The sequence below is a fragment of the Condylura cristata genome, unplaced genomic scaffold, assembly GCF_000260355.1.
Source record: "Condylura cristata isolate star-nosed mole 26May11 unplaced genomic scaffold, ConCri1.0 scaffold00012, whole genome shotgun sequence".
Lineage (NCBI taxonomy): Eukaryota > Metazoa > Chordata > Mammalia > Eulipotyphla > Talpidae > Condylura > Condylura cristata.
The window spans coordinates 24,091,206-24,114,962 of record NW_004567113.1 but is presented as its reverse complement, the minus strand read 5'-3'; the positions used below and the strand labels follow the sequence as shown (position 1 = coordinate 24,114,962).

At 32.6% G+C, this 23,757-nt stretch overlaps 1 protein-coding gene across 4 annotated transcripts in view; it reads right to left on the bottom strand.

Moving 5' to 3' along the window:
• Positions 1-23,757, bottom strand: part of EPHA5 (EPH receptor A5) — a 277,999-nt gene that overhangs the window by 210,619 nt on the left and 43,623 nt on the right. For all 4 annotated transcript variants that reach the window (XM_004681266.2, XM_004681269.2, XM_004681268.2 and 1 more), the window contains exon 3: positions 10,335-10,998. In XM_004681266.2, the coding sequence (XP_004681323.1) occupies positions 10,335-10,998 (664 nt within the window). The remainder of the gene's footprint in view (positions 1-10,334; positions 10,999-23,757) is intronic.

Sequence of the window (23,757 nt, the reverse complement as noted above, 5' to 3'; positions counted from 1 at the left end):
TTCCCTTTGGTCCACTACTGTATTTCCTAGAAACTAGGTTCTTTTCTCCACAGCTTTAATTCCATCCCTTCTAAGTCTAGTTGAAAATTACTCAAGCTTTTCTGAGACCTGACCATCAGAACACTCTGGCCATATCAATTTCCCCTAATAATACAAGGTGTTCTTGTTAGGACTTTCATCTTTATCTGAATTTTCCAAAACTCAGATTGCTTGTCCTTCCCTGTTCTTCATAAGTGATCAATTCCTTCTTTCTTTAGATCCTAATCAAGATTTGTTTACTGGCCTCTTCATTCCTGTACAGACATTTAACTTTTTGCTGCACGCCTACTTGTGCCTGTTTACTTCTTCTCTCTTACTTTGAGACACAAATATTCACATACACACTCATACAAACTTAGACTCAGAAGCCATTTTAAGTTTTTAAAGGTCCTGCCATGAGTAATTGATCTGATGCATATCAAATTGGATGGAAGTGTTCCCAAGCCCTAGGGTTTTGGAAGCAAACTAAACAAATGTTAGTACAAAACCATGAGACCGAAAGCATACTCTAGCATTTTGTCTAGAGTTATCTCATTGAAATTTGCTTTTAGCTTTTAAAGCTAACTAGCATGTACTGAGGATTTTCTTTGTGCCCAAAACTAAACTTCATGAGAATCCAGTCTTTAAAATCTAATCCAGGTTTTGAAACCATAAACAATACTTTTATTGTGGGAGACAGTGGGAAAAATTTTTGCTATGGATTAGTTTCTAATGTTATGTACTGAGAGCAATAACATCTCAGGGCCTGGCAATAAAGTATGGAAGAAATCAAACTATAAAATAAAGTGCTCTCCTTGAGTATTATTTTGGGAAAACTGCTAACAGATGTTTTCCTTGAGTCTAGAATGGGAAAAAAAAAAGTTCCTATTTCGAATTTAATGATTTCATTTTCACCTGAATGTTGAAGTCCTTATAAGTTTAAGTGATTGTGTGCTGCTGCCTGTCTGTGTGGGCCCGAACAGGACAGGCCTAAGTCAGCTCTATTACTACTGTTTAAAAACATTCCCCCCCACCACCTCAAAAAAAAAAATTCCCTCTTCACCCCCTCCCTCCAACCACTGACTGTGTCAAAGAAAGCTACTGCTGTCACAAAACAAGGAGTCTTCACTATTGTGACATTTCATTTAACTGGGCAGTAACATGCTTGAAAAGTGACTGCTTCATTCTAAGTATGGAAAACAATCAAACCCAGTTAAGCAAACCCTTGTTGACATATTAAATCATGCTTGAACCAAGAGAGCAAAAACAGACAACACACAAAACCTGAAAAGAATTTTAAATAAATAAATAATGTGCATCAGACTGTTTCTAAAAAAAATTAAAAAGGCAGTGCAGCTTTTAGCATTGGAAAATATTGGGACTAAGTGACTATTGGGAAATCATTCACAGGAGCAAGCAATTATGTGGCTCTGTGAACAAGAGGTATAAATCTAGAACTCGTGTGGGAATGAGAAGCATGAGGGAAACACTAGAAAATGCTGGTGACATCATATCACATTACTTTCCAATCCATAAAATATAAAATAAAATTTTGTTAAGCCCATCCTTAATTTAAGACATGTCCTAATGGAAACCTTTCATAGCACTTTGAATTCACCAGAGGAAAAACTCTTATGCATATGGAATAGTATATTATTATTCTCCTTCACAATCACACAGCAGGAATTTTGAAGCATTTATTCTCCAAGTCTGTTTCTTGCCAACAATTACATCAAAGAAATGGATTTATCCATTCATCAAATTATCATTTAATTGTTACCTCCCCCAAACTGTGGCTTTTCTTTCTTTTTCTCTTCTTTTTTTAAAACTATACCTAACAGCACTCAAATGAGTGGGATGTCTTCAAGCTCAGAAGATCAAGGAATATCAACAAATCACTACCACTACTGTTTTTATAGATGAATCCCTCCCAATCAGTCTTAAATGCAGACAAAACATTTAAACACCAAAGAGAAACAAGTGGAGGAAGATACAATGTGACCCACATCTGTGAGCAGAAATAGTAGGGGATACAAAAGAATTTTTATACAATGAAAACCAGTTCTGAGGTCATGAATAGCTTAGAATTCATATTTTATATTGTAATAAAAAATGATATGCTTTCTAGAAAGAACTATGTCAGGGTGAGTGGCTGTATTCCTTCCTGCTTTACAATAAATTGGCATGTGATGTGAACTAACTTCTAAGTTAATATAGTTCATAGGTTGTCCAGTCTATATAAAACAGAATACCTACCTTTTATTTCTCTGTGAGTAGCATAGTAAATCAACTAGACTGATATCCACACATTAAGCTAAACTGCTTATCAGTTATATAGTGTTCTATATAACCATCAAAAATGATTGTTTATTTCAAGATTAATTCATAAGTATGTGGCCTAAACAAATCTATACATAAAGAACATAAAACATTTGAAATATTAATTATAACAGAAACAAGGCCCTAAGTAGAATCTGTTTTTATTCAGGATTATGATTGATGCTACATGTGATTAGAAACCTTATATTAACACTGTGATTGTGTTAATAGACTGCAGAAAGTATAATAGTAGCCTGAAGAATCTGAAGTTAAATATAAAATTCTTATTCCAAGTCTAGACATCTAAAATGCCTAAGAAAATTTGAAAATGTTGAAGTTACAAGAACCTAGCAGTAAGTAGAATAGTGTTTGGGGTTAATTTTGTTATATATTTTTATTTAATACATGGAAATTTCAAGAAATTTGCTATTATTATTATTATTATTATTCTGCTTAGGGAAGTCTACAGGAGAAAGCGAGAAGGCTTTGATACCAACATCAAACACTAGGAGAAGATAAATATACAATTAATGCACAACAGTTATGAAACAACATAGGCAATGCAATATTTTCACATATATTCAGGAGATTAGAATAATTAAATTTCTGGCCCTCCCGGTGGCATTAATGGGTTAAAGCACAGTGCTAGGAAGCTAAGGCACTGCAGCACTGAGTTAATCCCCAGCCAGAGAGCTGTCCCACCATGGCACAGCAGCGCTCTCCTGACCTGCCTGCTGCCCCTCTCAACAGTTTATCTCAGTCCATCAGCTCGTTCTGTTTCCCACTGTGTCTCTGGTGAATCCTCTCAACCCCCACTCCTATGGCCTTTACCCCAGTACTTGTATGCATAAATAAATAAATCTTTAAAAACTAATAGTTAAATTTCTGCTCTTGTCCTTATGTTGCTTTATGATACTACTTCTCCTATACCTTAGATTCCTAGTGTGCAGAAAAAGGAACCCTCACTTCTAGAGTCTTCAATAACAGTACTGCTCAGACCTGAATGTATACGAAAAAGCATCAAGACTGTACATTTCTGAAATGTAGATTCTGAATTGTTTTTTCAGGATATCACCTGAGATACTGTATTTCTAAAACAGAATCTGCTAATCCATGTTCCACTCCTTAAGTAAAAGGTCTTCATAAGTATATGCTGGCAGACTTGGCAAAACGTACTGTAATAGTTACCATTTCATGTATGAGGAAAGATGGGTTCAATCTGGTTGTATATTTGGATATAGTCACACATCTATCAAATAGAAGGGTGAAATTTGAACTAGGAGCTGCATCACCTCAAAGCCCAATAGCCTGAATCTACAGCATAAAAAATTTCTTGGTGATTTCATATATCAATTTTAAGGTTTAAAGTTTATTCCATTCCCTAATAGTTACACTCTTTTGTCTTATCATGTTGCTGTTAAGAATCTGATAGCATAATTTCAAAAATTAAAATTAACCAAGACAGGCCCTCCCTGTTGGCCCGGCGGATTAAAGCACTGCACTGAGAAGCTAAAGCCACTTCCGCATGAGTTCGATTCCCACCTGCCCCGGAGGTGACCACATGGCATGGCAGACCTCTCCTGGCCTGCCTGCTGCTCGGCAGTGTACTTCGTGGATCTGCCTGTTCTGCTCCCCACTCTGTCTCTGGTGAATTCTCTCACCCTCTGCATCTCTGGCCTGTACCCCAGTTCTGTACAAATAAATAAATATAAAAAAAAAATTAACAAAGACAATGTTCTGTACAACAGTTCTGTACAAATAAATAAATATTAAAAAAAAATTTACCAAGGCCATTGAAAAAAAGGATCTGAGAACAGAAACTGAGATGTCTATTAAATCACTCAGTTTTTCAAAATTAAATTTCTCTTTACACATGTTTCCCATGAGAGCTATACTGATTTATAGTATCAGATTTATGAAAGTCTTTTGCTGCCATCTTAATAATAAGAGAAGATGCAAATAATGAAACAAAGGACAATATTTTGGTTTCCAGGCACATTGAAATATAATTAATTTAAATCAGCTTTGAATATAACAATTAAAATATGGCCTATGTAAGATCTTTAAACTTTTTATTCGGATAATTTTCTAAACTGATTTAATAAAAAGAGGGTATTAACTGCATCTTCTGTTAATAAATATTATCAGGAGGTGTTTTGTACAATTTGAACCATCTGAATATAACTATAGTCATTAATTGTCCATTCATATAATCATGATGCACTAATAGCAAAACTCATTTATACACTAAAAATATGCAAAGAGCCATCAACAGAATAAACCATTCTAAAGATCTATGCAAAAATAAATTTACAAAGCAAGTATTACTCTTATTGTAAATATGTATACAGCAATTATCAGTTATTTTAAACTAATGTATTTAGAAAAGACTCAACATTCACAAATAATCACTTCCTTTTATGAATGACAATTCAGAGTGCAAATCAAGATCAAAATTTCATCTAAGAGGGATTGTGGGGTATCTGATTCTTATATTTCCTTTTTTGTAGTGTCAAGTCTCCTTTTTTGCTACTCACTTGTAGCCAAAAATTCACATTTGCTATTTTTAGGCTAATGAACATTAAGATCTTTTTTTAAAAAGTTCATTATTTCAGTGGGTACATAACCACCCATCAATACTACTCAAACTGAGATGTTTCTCATTTTACCCTGGGAATTATCTGTCCTTACAATAGTATAGTATATATATGAATAGTCTCTTTAGACATGTAATTTCAGAAATTAGCAGTTCTTTCATTACTCAGATTTAAATATGGAACTTTACAATTTTTGAAAGAACAACATTTGTACAAATTAATTATATGACAGCTCTGTACTGAAAACCCCCTTTACCTATAAGTTTTTTTCCCCCATATCCTCTGCATAGCTTTTTAAAATACACATCTATGTTAAACATCATCTTTTCAAGGAAACATTTCTGTCTTTCTTATCTAAAATTGCACTTTCACACTTCATTCACAACTTTCATCAACTATACTTGTATGTTTATATCACTGTGTATCACATTCCTAGGATACAGGAGTTGTATAGACTGAATAGAGTCTAATACAATAATAACTTAAATAATGTGTGGCAATATCTAACCAGAGAGAAAATAATGTAAAGGATATTCTACTGTATTTACAGGCTTTTGTTCACCCAATAAATGCAATTATAGGGTTTCCTTGGATATATGACATTTTACTAAAAATTATGCAATCAGTTTGACATACTAGAGAATTTTCAAGTCTGAAATTACCTTGTATTTTACAAAAGGCAGATATATATTCCTGTAATTATATTTTATTTTCAAAGAAAAATATATGAAATAGCTAATCTTCATTAAGCAGTGTGCTAGGCATTACTGTAATTATTTTTATATAGGTCTTATAAGCTTGCTATAAAGTAGAGATGAAGAAAGCAAGGGATCGACTCAATTACTTGAACAGGGATATAAAGCTTATAATTGGAAGAGGGAGGATTTGAATCCAGGCACTCAGGCATCATATCTGTGTGTAAAACTACCAGACTGTGCTCTCTCCTGGAGACAGCATTATTTTCCACTATATTCAAGTTAAATCTGTCACATTTCAACATGTACATCTCTTTGTTCTGCAGAATTTTAAGAGAAATACTCACTTTGCAGACGTAACCAATCTATAGACGTAGTCAGATTTAGCAGCATATCGGTTTATTTGGGGAAGTGATTTGCTTCAGGGTACACATGGTAATGTATGGGAGCATTTTTAACTATCAAAATATGGAGAGAAGTGCTCTAGGGCATCTACTGGATTAGAGGCCAAGATGATACTAAATATACTGCAAAAAAATATGATCACCCTTCAACAACAATAAAAAACCTGATCCAAATTACCAATACTGTTGGTAAAAAAACTGATCCAAATTACCAATACTGTTGGGGTTGCGGGAGTTTCAGAGTAAACAAAACTAATTCAAAGTATTGAAGAGAGGGACTTAAAGGAAAACTTATTTCATTCTTCTCCTGTAGATTTTCTGCAAATGGACAAAATGACTTAACTGTACTAGTAGAGATTCTCAGCAGCAGGATGGACACACACATCCACCCACACCACTACCATCACCACTACCACTGTCACCACCACCACTACTGATATGCTTTACTTCCATGATGGCTATCCTCTGTTAAAATTGTGAAATTAAAATTAGTTTCCCCTTGTTGCATAGAAGAGCATACCAAATAGAACCAAAAGTGCTAGCCCTTTGATGATTTTGGTAATATGCCTAATTAAAAATAACTAGGCTCTCCAATGCATAATTACAGGAACACCTAATACACTGTATTTCTAGCCAATTTTGTTTCAAACATAAATATGCAACAGAAGTATGAATGATCGACATACTACTCCCTGCAGTATCTGTAACTGTTTCTGAATTAAGGCTCTTTCTTGAGCTTAGTATTTTCACTACATTTTCCTTGCTGTGCAATCATCTCCCAGTTGGACAATTAATAAGTGCTTTTTCTCCACAGCCCTTGGCGTGTGACCCCCTTACCCTGTATTTTAGTATGCACTATATACCTTCTTTGCTCTGACTGGTTTTGGCAGTGACCCACAATCTAAATCTCTTTCCTCCATTTGATATAAGTGAAACTATAATTATCTAGGGGTAATTTCAAATTACTACTTCATTCCACTAGCAACTGATGAAGATTAGTGGTCTTGCCTTGCATCTGAGTAAGTCAGCAACATAATCACAAGAGAACTCAGCAGGCAACATTTGATTCATGTGAACTCAATTACTTCTGTCAAACACATTCACTTCAATAAAAAGCACAAACTTCCAAAATGTGTTTTTGCTAACAATTTTGCACTAAAAAAATTCATATGACCCTTAAGGGAGAAAAATAGCATGAATTTCATGAGAAATAATAATAAATAACAAGTTGGGAAACATACTTGTATAAATGGATTTAATACATTATTAGTTTCTGAAAATGAAGGACATTTCAGGAAAATAAATTTGTACACTGACAGCAGTTTATTATAGAAACTTCAGGTATATGTAAGTAAAGCTTAGAAAAACAAATGTACTCTGTACTTTAATACAACAGAAACCAGAGTATTACATTACCTAGTTTAAACCAGATTATTAGGGTACAGATAGCCAATTTTTTGTTAAATGGTGGGGGAGGGATGAAGAAGACAGATCACAGATTGCTAAAGAGACAGGAATACCTGAATCACTTCCTGGTTGTCTTCTGGGATGAAGCCACATGCTAGTGACCTGTCTAACATCCTTAATCTCTAATGTTTAGTGTCTAAAGCCTTTGGGTCAACTAATCTTGCCCTGCACATATATCAGGTCATAAGCACATCATCTTATAGCAAGTACTAACTCACCTTTCTAATACAGATTCAGCAAATATTAACATGTGACAGTCAATTTCCTTAAATTCCAACCTTTTTAATAGTTTTTTAATTAAATCCTAACATATTTTGATTGTCAAAGAAACTAAGCAACTAAATATAAGTATCTAATCGTATCTAATAAGTCTTTATTGGGAACACATTTCATATGTGATGTTTTGAAATCTACCAAAATCACAAAGACTGCCTCAATAATAGTCAATACATCATATGCCAATCACATAAAATTTAATATCTGGAACTTTGAAATTTGGCTTACGAATCTTAGGAGTAAGATTAAGTTAAAAGATCTATTTGTCCATTTTGTGACTCTAGAGACTTTATACTTGTTTAAAAACAGTATCCTTTTATGCTTTGTCCATTCTACTTACTCTTGGATTTGTTTGCTCTACCTCTTACCTTTTTACATCTTTCTCATTTCCTAAAGCAACATATACCATCCCTGTCATCAAGGAGTAATCTAATGGCGGTGGGAAGAATCATTGATCAAGTAATAAATTAACAAACAGTTATAAAATCATTACTCTAAATGATTCTAGGAAGGAAAAACATATGTAAATAGAGAAGTCTAAACTAATCTTGAAGAGGCAGGACAATTTCACTGAGGCTGTGGTGTTGTAGCATAGAACTGAAGGACTAATATAGGTTATCAGGCATATTGGCAGTAGCAGAAACCTGCAGGTAAAGGCATTTAGAGAATACGTGGTGAAAATGAGCAAAGTGCCTGTGAAACGTGGAAAGAAAACCATTGTGGCTGGTGCCTGGAGAAGGGTAGATGCACAGGTTACGGTATGTCTGGAGACACACTGGGAACAAAACCAGAGAGGATTTTATGCTTCTGAGGTAGCAGTATCTTAAAACTACTTAAGTGTTTAAAATGTGTGTTTGTCAGTTGAAGAGGAAGGAAAAAGAGGAGGAGGATCGTTCCATAAAACAAGATCTGCATTATTATAGAAGCGACACATTCATATGGTTCACAAATCAAAGCTATTTATAAAGTTTATATTTGGAATTAAAGTTCCAGTAAAACTTGTTTACAGATTGGAAGAGAAAGGAAAGCCAAAGAAAGGATGATTTAAAGTGATAGTTGGTTGGTAATTTTATGAATACTTCATGATGGATTGGAACCAGAGTGTGAGTAGGAGGGAGATGTCAAAAATTTCTGGTCTAGCAAGGAAAATTCTAAAACATCAATCTCCACTTAAAAGTTTTGGAAAAAAATATGTTGAGATCATGGAATGAATTCCAGTCATAGTAGAATTTTAAATGAGAGATCCACATATACATAGACACCTGCAGGTGCATATTATTTAGAGATAAAAATTGCCTGAGGAGGATTTGAAAGCTATAATTCTTCAAAACAAACCACAGACGTTTATTCTTTCATTCAATAACTTAGCCATTAAGTAAGAGAAGTTGTTTATAAGGTCATCCATTACTATGTAGTCCACAGCCTTTAAACCACACATCTGCTTCCCTTCCCAGGATAGGGTAATGGTGAACTAATTAAGACAGAATACAGTTTAGTATTCTGAACTATAGCACTGTCACTCAGTTCTCTACCATTCAGTTATAGAGTATAAGAATAAAAGCCTATACTAAGAAATTTTCTATATTTCTATATTTCCCCAAGATGTTTTTATTACTCTTATTACCTATTTAGCATGGTGAAAATAAGTTCAGGTTCACAGAAAATAATGCCATTTTTTAAGGGAAAAGTGTTACTCATAAACTGTTCTTCCATTCAGCATAAAGTACATCCTGTTTTAAAAAACTCATTGATAAATATCCAAGTTTAAAAGGGCAACTCACCAAACTGTGGGCAAAATGAGGATATTTTCAAATGAGGAGGGAAGCATGCATGACCAAGTTTTAATTTAAAAGAAAAATTAAAACAGAAAAAAATCTCTCAATGCAAATTTGTTTGAAATGACCTTTTTGTATTGGCTCCATTTCCTAACAGTTATTTTCTTGGGCATTACTTACTAAGCATTTAAAATTGACCAGTAAATTAAAAAAAAAAAAAAAAAAGAAAAAGAAAAAGAAAGCATGTAATAGTAATTATATTTAAACAACACAGTAAACTAAGTCCTTTCAGCTTACAAATATTTTCTTAGAGAGTTCATATGGTTGAGCTTATTTCTGAAGAATTTCTAAAGGAAGTTAAAAGCATGCCAAAACAAATCTTATCTAAGATTTGCATTTGAATTTTACATAGCAAGTAAGGAGTAGAAAATAACTTCGTGAAAATGAAACAGCATCAGAGTAGCAGACAATGAGCATACAAGATTACACATAAAGAAACTAATCTTTGGTGTAGGAAGTTCAAATATAAAACTTCATAAAGCAAAATGAATATAAAATATTACACTGCAAGTAAGACTCTTTCTGAGTATTAATTATGTATATCCAATAAAATTACATTAAATCTTTCATCCTTGCCAGAAATTTTTAAATTCTGGGAAGAGAGAAATAATCTCCATAAATTAGCAAACTAAAAGGTCATTTGCTCATAATCACTGGAGAAAATGCATACACATGATCCAACTGAAGGAGACAGCCCCTGCAGATTGGGAGGCAAATGCTTACCTTGACAGGTGCCATTTTTCTCTTCATATCCTGCCTTGCACATGCATTTCCCAATGGGCACCAGCCACTCCCCTTCAGCACTGCAGTGCATTTTGGGTGGTTCATCTGTCACAGAATGGTTGACACAGGAGCCTGACACTTCGAGCAGTTGTGAAGAATCAGCTCCAGTGATTGTGTCAGGGAAGACAGCCAAGTGCCGTACCACAGAAGGGCATTTTTTGTAGTATACACGCACAGAAACCAAAGCAATGCAAGCACCCACATCTTGAAAAGCGAGATAAAATCCTTTCTTGCTGAGAGGTCCAACATCTCTGACCTCTGTATTCAGTTTCATGACACGGTCACCGAGATCAAGTTCTGTGAAGCTTTCATCAGCAGCAATGGTATCAATTTTGATGTACTGGTTTTCCTTGATATTTCTCCCATTCTCATCATCTGACTCAAAATAATACATGTTAAAAGTTTCCTTACAGGTCCCCAGTCCTCCAGGAAGGCTATTGCAATCCCGCAGGGTAAACTTGAGTTCTATGAAAATTCTGGAAGCACCTTCATTGGATATCCAACTGGTCAAAAGCCAGTTATTCTGATTCTGTTCCATAACTTTGCATACTTGGTATGTGTGGATAGGGGCATAATTCTCATCAACTTCACCAATCTCTTCCCACTGTATAATATAAAACAAAAAGATAAAAATAATCAATAAAATGGAAATTAACCAGTAAAAATAGTCAAAGAACATGAATTCAGATGTATAAAGTTCTGTAGTGTTGATATATAAAAAGAAGCAATATAGCAAAAATTTAAAAACTTGTGTTCGTCTTTTTAAATTAAGCAAATTAATATTTTATATCATAACCTTAAAATTACACACAGATGAGTACATCTAAACATTTTTCAGGAAAAATAAAACATGCAATAAAAATAAAAATCAAAGCATATGCAGTTATGATGAAACAGTGTGAAAAATCTGTATATTTGAAAGAGTTTAGTATTTAAACTAGCAAAGTAGATAATGGTTGAGAGAAAGAAAATCATTATTTTTTAAAGACAATGAGGAAAAAAGCAGTAAATATGGAAAAGAATGGAAGAAATGTAACATGTTAATACATACATATTTAGTTCTGGCATGGAACAAATAAATCAGTGTAATAAAACTTGAGATTTGTTTTAGTTTATAATTAATGACAGATACTTAGTTTTTTTTTTTTTTGCAAATTGGAGAACTAAATGCTTATGCACAGATGTATCCACAAATATAACTCTAAAGATAGATATAAAATAGAGACAAAAATGATAAATTAGTAATATGGAGAGTCTTATCATTTTGAATACTGACTTCTTGGACATCTTAAAATGAATTGATTATTTTTCATCAAATATTATTTATACATAGTGACCTCATGATTCCTAAATACATGCAAGATACAGAAAAAAAAAATCACTTATGATTTGTAGAACTTCCAAAATAGTGTTTGGTTGAAAAGTTACAATGCTATCTCTCACTTAGCAAAATATTCCAGTTTTGCAAATCTCAGGATACGATACCATTCTCACTTTATGAGCAGTAGAGAACCAACATTTCTTCTGAAAGATGTTAACGGAAACATAAGAAACTTCTTAAATCTGTATAGAATCTTTGCATATAAAGTTATGTTTTTTAAAAAGCTTTTTTAAATGGCTCTGAAAAACACAGCAATGAAACTGTATAGACATCAACAAATCTAGTATGTGACTTCAGACAGTGTTATAGATAATAAACTTAATAAGATCTCATTTCATTGCACATGATATCAAATAGACCATTATTTCTTGATTGTATTCAATGAAGATGTGAAAAATGTGGAATAACAAGAGATGCACATAAATTAAATCATATACCTCAAATAGGCTCTTTCGAAATTCTAGCTGCCATCAGATAAAGGTCAGTAAAAGGTGCTGATGAGGGGAAACTGCTGAGTTCTTTAAATTCACAAGAGAGAGACATCAAGATTTTATCTAACAATTTTCACATACGGTTTTATATAAGACTTCTTTCATTTAAGTTCACTTTGTTCTCTCTCAAAATGTATATAATTTCTACTTCATGTCTGATTTCTAAACCACCTATTTCAGCTACTTATATTTCTTCCTGAAGCAATCTGAGTATCAGTCTCTTTATTATAAATGGCTTCTGAATGTCATGATTAATATTTCATGCAGAGAACCTCAACTAACCAAATGAAAATAATAAAGAATGATCAACTTACTGTAAAAACTATTAATTAAATATGTATTATTTGAATTGGTAAAGTGGAAAATAGCATCAAAAAAGCGCTTTTAAAAAATAAAATCAAAATGCTACATTTATCTCTGTTTTCAATTTCTTTTATAACAGTCTTCTAATACAAAACACAAATAGATTGCAAATCCCCGGTCTTAAATCATTCATAGGGGACATACTTCTGCATCATTAGACCAAAAAAATCACACTAGAAAGTAAAAGGAATTGGTATAGCAACCTCTACCAAGATTATAATAAGGCAAGTAATTCACAGTCTTTGTACATAGTCCAAGGTACCACAAATATTATTAAAACTGCAAGCCAAGCAGCCCTTGACAAGACAGCTTAATAGTTACTGCTTCAGGTGATAATTTCAAAGTATGTGCATAAGCATCTTGCTTCTCTGAATATTCTCAATTAAGAAGCAAACAACTGCAATTTTCTTTGATGCTAGAATCTGTCATGGTGAGGTTTTATTTATTTTTCTTTTCCAGTGTTCAAAATATAAATGAAGGCTCACATTTTCTTTTTCTAGTGAATGGATAGATTTTAATTTAAATAATTATGGCCATAAGTGGTTGAGAAAATCAAATAGGTAATATACACAAATTTCCCAGAAATATCTACTCCTTTTTAGACAAATACACTAAGAAACATACAAAAATATTTCATTTATCATAGATTGTGTAGCTGAAGGAAAACCTTCAATTATGTCAAGTCTTCTTTCCTTTTAAAATCAAGAGGGCATCTTGCTATTCTCAACAAAAGTGTACATGAAGAAGAAACAAGAGGACTGAGAGAAGGTAACAGTCAACTTAGACAGACCAGAATCTCCCCTTATATTACATTCACAAACATAGATAGCAATCAAGTCAACAGAGTTTACAGTAACCTTTCAAGTTATAGGGGAGTACTTGTCATCTAGCCTTTTACCCTATTCTATACAGATGAAGGTCCTGGGTATAGCATATCAGTTAGTGGCATTATACCTTAATTTATACTTTAGGAAATAACATTAGGAAGATCTTTGTGATTTCTTTAGTAATTATATAAAAATATGACTAGAAATCAACTCCCTGAAGTTTTACTTTGAAGGGATCAAAGCATAATTATTTAACAAGATTGCTTTTAGCATATAAATGTTTCTGTGACTGCCTCTTTGAATTATCTATTACCTTTTAATATCACATATTTTATATAATTCTTCAAATGCTACAAAAAGACATTCTATTTTCCCCTTTTTATTCAAAAATATTTTGGATATCACTTTTATGATTTTCTCTGTATATACACCATAATTTCTAAGTTCACTAAAGGTGTTTTAAACCCAGATTACTGTCCTTTTTAAAAGAATACTACACTATGATCTGCAAAGATGTCTGAGAAATAGTTTGACTATGTGTTCAAATTTGGAAAAAGACACTTTCATCATTTCAACATATTCTAATTTCTACTTCATAAAATGTTTGTTCTAAAGTCTAGAATTTTTAGAAGCTTTTTGCTGTTACAAAGGTTAGATGAAATACAACATAAAGGTCTTTGCTTTTATTTTAATTAGCATTCATTTATGTTTGTAATTTAAAATTTTAATATCATATTTAATTTTGTTATTTCAAGTTTTTCTTTACAATGATTATAGTTAGGTATAATATACTCAAATAAGGGCCATAAGTCTTTATTTCTTATTTTCCCTATATGCATGTTAGATGATTACTAAAATTCTTCCTTATATCATTTTATAAGACTTACTGTGTTTACATAAAATCATTATATGTTAGATCTACCTTTGGGTCCATTTGCCTCTGTGTCCCTGGAGCCTGCTGTTACTGAATATATATAATATGAAAAGAACTGAGCTAGAACATCCTCAAGAGTAAATGACTTAGGGCTGTGATTATTGCAGAAATGTGAGGAATCCATAGACCACTGGGCAAGACTTTAAAAAATCTGTCATTACTACCTTTGATATGTTATTGTCAGGTAGAAGCCTTTCCTCATTAGGAAGAAATGCCATATTTTTAAGATCAGTACATGTTGGGTAAAAACTGATTCCTTAACACACCTACCTCTATAGTGGCTGCCAAAATACACAAGTATTGATGAAAAGATCAAATTTTGTCTTGGGTCATAAAGCTATGCAAGGCATTTTGTTGTAACTCAAAGGGGATTCCAGACTGTGTAAACCAAAACTAACAAGTATAGTTCAGTAAGGATAGCTTAAAATTACAGTAAATCAAGACACTTTCAGAAGATTAATTTTATTATTATATACAAGTATAATACCTAATCATATACATCACATTCACATCATTTTATAGATGAAAAAAGTGAGTCCCAAATTGACTAGTGTACTAAAAAGTGTCAAATTAATATCTAAGACCAGAGTATATTAATGTTTTTTTTTCTTTCTGAAGGGTTAAAATTACAATACATAAAATATGGTAGAACATGATATGATGTCATTTTAAACAAAGGATATTTGTTATTACATAATGAGGTAGATATTTGTTTGAAAAAATGTAAAATGCAGGCCCTTCTTTATTATTGAATTGTAACACCCAACTTTCCTTGATCAATTCACTGACTTTTCTATCAATACTATGCACAACATATTGAATAACAGAATATTGATTTTTATGTACAAGCACAAAATAGTTTTAAAAGAATAAAACATGTAATATAGCTTGATTCAGAAATTCAATATCTAATAACTGTAAAATAAAATATATGTGACAAAATGCATTAACTTTCAGCAAAAAAAATTAAGTCAACAATCAAGTAATCATGTTACATGTTCTCAATAATATATTAGTGGGGAAAAATTGTATCCAATAGGAGTTTGAGTTGTTTAAAACAACTTTTAAATTCATGAATATAATGCAATAGCATTGCTAAAAAAGACTCAATTAGTTTTTGTGTATGAAATAAAAATGAAGTAGATTATTTTATTGCCCACAGAATGGTACAAATATTTATGGTCTCAAGTACAAGTCATAATACAGGGAAAATTACTTAAGCAGAATTTAAAACTTTCAAATTTATATCCATGTACTCATAAAAATTGAGCATCTATATACAATACTAAATATGAATTGCAAATTTTTGTTAATTATTTTCTTTTCTCTAAAATCACTGTCAGTAATTATATAAAAAGGAGAGAGTAGATTCTTAATTTATTCTTCAAAAAATTATAGAAGTGCAGAGGAATGAATTGGAGATAGGAAAAATCAAAAGTATCATCAGAGAATGCATGCACAATTAAAGGTTAAGATTTTAAGCAAGAAAAATAATACAAATATGCACTATAAACAAAAAATAAAATATGTACAAATTTCATGAATTCATATATATGTGTTGTCTTTCCACTTTTAAAAAGATATATATGAAACCGTTTCAATGTATAAAATGATAAAAATGAGAGAAATACTTTGCTTTGAAATCTGACTTTTATCTCTAAAAATGTACTTAGAAAAACTAATTCAAACAAATCAAAAACAAATTAAATAAATTTTTTTGTAGATAAACATTTTTTAAGTGTACTTCACTTTTTTTTTTTTGCAAGTAAGCTTGTTATGATAAAGGATATATAATTATCCTTGACTTCCATTAATTTTGTTCACTAAAACAATCTCAAAAAGTTAAACGTTGTATAAGTTCATTGGTTCGATATTTTCTAAATATTTTAGGATTAGTGAAGGGATTATTGGTTTCCAGAGGTAGGGATAGGGTATGGAAGGGGCAGAAGATTTGAATAGAATTATTAAAGGGCAAAAGACAGTAATATGGTGCTGGTGCCTCTACTTGGTTGGCATCAAAGGGTAGTCAGCAACCTGAGATTTATCTGCCTTCTCAGCTTATGTATGAATTCAGTACAAAATTATGCTTCCCAAAGAGGAAGAAAAAAGTTTCCTAGGCAAACTAATAAGTGGAGTGAACTCCCACTCTCTTGTATACTTTTCAAGGCAGAGTCATATTCTAATTACTAAATTCTACTTTTGAGTCTAATTTTAAATTAAAAGCTAAGTAATTATTATAGTAATGCCATGAAAAATATTTCAGTGCAACAAGAAACCCATTGATAATTTCATGGAAAACAAGTGTTATTTAGTGAGATAACTATGAAACTGTTCCTGATTTGTCCTCCTATACATTTGGGTTTTCCTGGTGACGCAAGGTGTTAAGTCTCAACATTATGAAGCGTTAGGCAGCCACTGCAGCATGAGTTCAATCCACAGCCCAGGAGCTAACACACAAGGTGCAGCAGAACTCTCCTGTCTTCTCCCGCTGCTTTCCTCAGCTGTGTATTTCAGTGGGTCTGCCTTCTGCTCCTCACAGGTATATGCATAAATAAATAAAGTAAAACTTTGAGAATTCTATGCACATGTGGAAAGAAAAATATGTATATGCCTATAGCATACACATCTGTATTGTAAAGTTATGCAATAAATTATCCTGTTTAGTTTTATACATTATTTTCTATGCTTCATATTGCCAGGAAACTCTTACTCATAACACGAATGAGCAGTCTGTTGATCATGCTACAAAAGATAGTTTGGAAAATTCTAAGTTATATAGCTGACTGATGTTGTGCATGTGTAACTATATACTGGGATATCATGTCATAATGACTGAATACATCTGGTGACAAGTTTTTTATTTTTAATTTTTATCCCATCATCTATATATTTACCTGTCTTCCCTAGTAGATCCATTCCATTTGCATCAATATGAAGAAAACCATTGCTACTTGTGAAAATGATATCAGAATTATTTCTGCAGAACTAAATGCATTCAATGTATATTGATGGAGTGTACGTATACAGTTATGGAAAAAGTAATAAATTAATGAAATAATGAATGAAAGAAAATGTCAACAATCATCTTTTGATTGACTCATTCTCCTTTTTACAGTGGTGTGCTGGGATCTACAGCAAGGAACAGAAAGAACTTGTGAGTGAATTATTTCTCCTTCCTTTTTCTAGAAGCAATTTAGTCAAAGAACACTTGGCATGTCAACCCTGAAATGTTGCCAGCCTTTAGCTCTAGCCACTACTTTTTTTCTCTCAATAATAACTCCCACCAGAAGAATGGCAAGAGAAGAAAGAGAAGGTTAAACTCAATTCTGTCAAATGTTGTTAAGAGTTGGCAGGTGCAGGAAAGGTTTTATAGTGAAGAGAATTGAATGTGTTAGCAAAGGGGCTACCTGAATCACTGTGAATTTCTTTTGTCTGTGTATCTCCTTTCTTAATTATCACTGATAACTACAATTGGCAAGCCCATGAAGGTTTTAGAAGACTGCAACATTTTATTAAGTGGTTAAGTCATGGCATTTAAAAGATTCAGTAATTCTTGTAAATAAAGGCACAGTTTGTTGCACATGATTTAAAAACTTGCTCTAATCAGTTTCTTTTTATTTTATATGATAAAAGATGTTAAAGTTACAGAACGACATCTGAAATTCCTATCTTGACAAGATCTAATTAATGCAGAGTTCAAACACTGGAACCCAGATTCTCTTTCACTTCCCCTCCCAAGAAAGAATAGAAGACCAACAACTCCAGTTCACACATTCCAGTACACTTGGTCCAAATGAGGAAGGAGGTAGTTACAAGACTAGACAGAAACATTTTTTGATGTAAATCAAATAAGCAGAAGATTCTCAAGAATTCTTTCATTATAATGAATTAGAATTCTTTTAAAAAGTAATTATACCAAAACACAGAAATTAAATTATTTCAAAATACAAACAATATGAATCAATTTTCCAAACACACACACACAAATATAATATGTAGATCTCAACCTTTTCTTGTTTTTATCAATAACTTCAGTGTATTTTTAATTAATTTTCATATTTTAATACGGACCACCTTGTAGCATCATTAAGGCAAATCCACTTCCTTTCCTCTATGTAGTTACCTTATGACTTCATGTAACCTTACTACTCATACAGTTCATTTCTGCAATAAATTTTAAAGAATAATTGATATGTGCCAATGTACTTGTTGGCTTTTTTCCCCTACATTCAGTGATTAAATATGCCTTTTTTATTCATGAAAAAATTGTTTGCTTTTGTAATTCTAATTTTCCATATTGAGTTATTCCATTCATTACAAACAGAATGAATAATTAAGTGACAGCTACTTGTTCTAGTCATATAAGCTCACCACTATGGGTCCAGGAGAATATTACATTGCCAGCCAGAGTACTGTTTGCATATGTATAATCACTGACAGTGCACTTCTACAAAAGCATTTATAGTAAACTATTATAAACTGTTAATATTTTCCACATAACTAAAAACCTGATTCTTCTATGATGACTGTATGTTAACCTTGAGAACTTAAAATTCTTTATACTTTCATAAATCAATATGAGATAAACATAAATATATATATATATGTGCATATAAATATATGTTTAGTGTTGTTTAAAAATCTGGACTCTCTTTGTTAAAAAAGTTATAAGTTTTAGTGTTTAAAATAACCTAAAATTTTATTCAAGTTAGAATCAGTATCCAGAAAGAATATATAACTATAAAAACTGTATATTGCTACTAAATAATTGAATTTGATTTACTCAGCCCAGTTTTGAAAATGTACCTCTAAATGAAAAATGAATAATGACTGAGGTGATTTTTTTTTCTATTTAAGTCACCTCAATCATTTTTTTCCACAGCTAAAATACCTGAAAGCTGACAAAATTAAGTGTTCAGCTGGAAATGTACTCTCTCATCTGTACACACACACACACACACACACACATTCTGTATTTTCCTAGATAATTGTCCAAATGCACAGATTTTCCATTCAATTTAATGGGAACATGTTTACATGATTGCTAGATATACAGACAGACAGATAGATAGGTGACCAATAGCACATATTATGGAGAGATTATTATATCCAAAAACCATTAGTGTATATTTCTATATGTAAAACCTACTCAACCTTTCTTTCAAATTTATTTGCATTTAAACTTACTGATATTAGTATCTCTCCATTCGTCCTGTTTAAATTGAGACTATTATAATTTCCTCCATTCTTTTATTCTTCTGTTCAATTTGAATGACCTACAACAGAGGTTTCAAAGCTCTAGTTTCACCACATGGTGCAGCAGGACCCTCCTGCCTCATCCACTGATGTGCTTGGCAGTGTATTTCAGTATATCTGCCTGCTCTGTTCTCTATTCTGCCTCTTGAATCCTCTCACCTCCACTCCTCTGGCCGACATCCCAGTTCTTTACAAAAATAAATAAGTAAAATCTTAAAATAAATAAATAAACCATTGGTTGATAAGCAGCATAACTACTCTGTAATTCTAAGAGGTGCTTGTAGGTGTTGAGTTTTGTCTGTGAGAAAGAAGAAATGAATTATTGATAACCTCCTATCAAAAAGACTTGGCTTCTGAGATAAATTGTGCACAGTATTTGAACTTCAAGTTCACGAAACTTCAATTATTTCCAGGGATCTGAATCCCTGTTTCTATAAATGAGGAAAATATTTCCCCTCCAACCACACATTATTTATTTATTCTTTCATTCAACAATTATATTGATCACCTACTATAATCTACAGCAACATCAGTAAAGAAGAAAAACAACCTGTGTATCTTGTGCTAGACCCAAAAAGTTATGAGAGACATCAATAGTGATTGATATAATATATAGCATATATTATATAAATATTGTACTATATAAATATAACATGTATTAAACAAATATATTTATATTATATAAATATACTATGAATAAAATATAATAACTAATATAGTTTAATGTAATAAGAATGGCAGGTTTGTGATAAGTGCTAGAAAGGAAATATTAAGTCTCCCTTACAGCTTTTGAGGTAGCTAGATGAGGCAGGATACTGCAAGGTTTTTGAATTTTAGGCATGTTCAGAAAAGCTAATTCACAGAGAACTGGAATCAGTTACCAGAGTATGAATTTTTCTGGCTGATCCTATAAAACTAGTAGGTTCTATGTATTATAAGTGTCATAGAATGTAACAAAAATTCTTCAGGAGATCACATTAAATATTGTGGTACTGAGTGGTACTCATTCTTGGAAAGAAGTGTGCTTTAATAACAACGTGTTTTAACAGCACGATGGCAACTATTACAGTTAAGAACGAGGTGACCTTCCTAGTGGTGCAACTTTAAAACACAGCACAATGAAGCTATCCACAGCCACTACAGCATGAGTGAGAAACTGGCCAGGGAGCTGGCCATATGGCACAGCAGACCTCTCCTAAAGCTCCCGCTGCCCCCCTCAGTAGTAGTATATTTTAGTCCATCTGCCTGTTCTGCTCTCCACTCTGTCTCTGGTGAGTCCTCTCATCCCCTGCACCTCTGGCCTATACCCCAGATCTTGTATGCATAAATAAATATTTTTAAAAATTAAGAACAAATGTTTGTGGTTGTATTTAATATATTTGGTAAAGTTTCTAAATGCCTAGAAAAACTTGTAGGAACTACTATAATGCATATATATGTGTATATAAACACATTTGGTAATTAATGAATAATGGACAAAAAGGTAAAATCAAGCCCTTGATCTCACAACTAATCTCACAATCTCACATTATAATTATAATATGGATCCAAAACTTGAGTGATGCCATTGAAAATCAGATAGAGAATTACAATAATAGGTATAAGTGGCAAGAATTGTTATGCTTTAGGAAAAGTTACTCAGGAGGGGATAAAATAATTTGAAGATATAATAAAAATCTTATTAAATTATTTTAAATGCAAAAAACAATTTTGATGATACTTTAAAACCAGCGATTAAATGACGTGGGCTTATTTGTCATTATTCAATGTTTTCCTGAACACTATTGATTCACAGATTCACTGTGGTGTATGGTTGTCATACATCTGTGTGACTTACTGACTGTAAACAGGAGCAAGAACTTTCTGCTTTTTAAAAAGATTTATTTATTTATGTATAGAAGAAATGGGGTGTAAGCCAGAGGTGCAGGGGTGGGGATGTAAGGAATCACCAGAGACAGTGGGAAGCAGAACAGGCAGACTGACTGAAATACACTGCTGAGGGGAGCAGCGGGCGGGTAGGGAGAGAGGTCTGCTGCACCCTATGGATCAGCTCCCTGGCCTGGCTGGGAATGGAACTCCTTATGCTGCAGCTGCTGGGCTGCACACAGCCCCATTCTGCTGTGATTTAAGCCCTCGCGCCACCAGGGTTTTACTGCTTTTAAATACTCTTTGTCCTTTTAAAATCATTACAGGATAAACTCCACTGTTGTCTTTCATAATAAAATCAACGGTAGGTTCTTTTTTTTTTTTTTTTTTGAGATTTACTTACTTATGCATACAGAACTGGGATACAGGCCAGAGGTACAGTGGCAGTGAAAGGTCCCACCAGATACAGAGTGGGGAACAGGACAGGAAGACTAGCAAGGTACACTGCTGAGGGAATCAGCGGGCAGATGAGGCGAGGTCTGCCATGTCATGTGGAACTCCAGAGCTCCAGATGAAACTCTTACTGAGGGAGCTACTACCAGCTTGCAGGGCTGCACTTTAACCCACTGTGCCACCAGGGTGGGTGCCACCAGGGAGGGCCAGAGGTAGGTTCTTTAAGGGCATGCACATTGGAAAATAATTCTACCAGGAAAGGAGGGGAATAAAATCAACCAACACAACTGGTATTCAAAAACAAGTGGATGGACCTGGAAGGGCTCATGTTTAGTGCAGTAAATCAAAAGAGGAAAGAAACGCCGTATGATTTAATCCATATGTGGTACATAATGAATCAAACAAACAATGGAAATTAGATAAAGCAAAATGAATCTTATCCTATTAAAGCAAAAAAAAGCCGCTATAGAAAAAAAAAAATCATTAGCATAATGAAATAACCACCTTAGATTTCAGGGCTTATTGAACATCGATTGTTCATATTAACTAAGAAAATAATGTTAATTTGCTCAAGAAAGAACATTGTAAATTCTGCAGTATGTATTCTCATGCATAAATTATTGAATGTAAATGAAGCTATAGGGGAAACTCCACTAAATGTAATGATTGACTGAGTTAATAGAAGAGAAAATCGTGTAAGGAGAATTATCTTAAATAATCTTAAATCTCTTGTCAACCAATCATATAGTATATAGACACATATAAAATGACTGCTTGTTTTTTAAACATGAATATATAGAGAACACACATCTATGAGGGATTTTGATATGCTTTACATGGAGACACAGTCTGTGACTGTGGATAATAAAGTGTTTTCTTCTCCAGTCATCAAATGATGCCCATTATGACATCCCAGTGTATTAAGATATCAAACATTTAAATAATACTTAATATTTCTTTCACAGTTCTCCCATGAGGTAAGTCAGTATCTTCTCTTGAAAGATTTAGCAATTGATCTACTTATCTTAATTCACAGAAAGAAATCATTGCAAAAATGAGTTAAATTTAAAAATCCCCTTGTCACTGAGTTTGCATCTACATAATAAGAAATTGTCTACAATAGAATAAATAATAACTATTTCAATTTAGCAGTTATTTTAATATTTATTTAAAAAATTCTAATAAATGTTAACTGAATGAATAGCACATATAGCTCAGTCACACTTTGAATAATGATTTTACATTTTGAAAGGAGACATTATGTGAAACATGACTTGGCATTGAAATTTGTCACTAACACTGAATAAATAAAACATTAATTTAATGCACAAATGAAAAATAATTTTAAACTTCTGAAATTTAATGTATACTGCAGTAGACAAATAACGCACTACCAAATACAATACCTGCTTCTTCTATTATCCAAAGTCAATAGAAAATATTGCTATTAGCTTTCACATTATTTTGATAGAATATTTGTTATACATGTGATTTTGGAGTTCAAATTTCATTGTTAAAAAATCCTGTACAGGGGTGACTCGGTGATGGGAAACCCGCGGGGATTACAATGGTGATGGGAAAAAAAAAATGTACAAAATGATGTAAAAATAAACTTATGTTTAAAAAAAAAAATTCTTCCTCCTCCTATTAGACAAGCCTCTAATAAAAGGTAGGGTGAGAAAGAATGAAACCATACATATAAAAGTTTGGAAGAATAAACAGTATCAATCACCATACTGTACCAGTAAGCAAAATTGGCTGCAAAGCAAAAGCATGAGCTTCTAAGAACTAA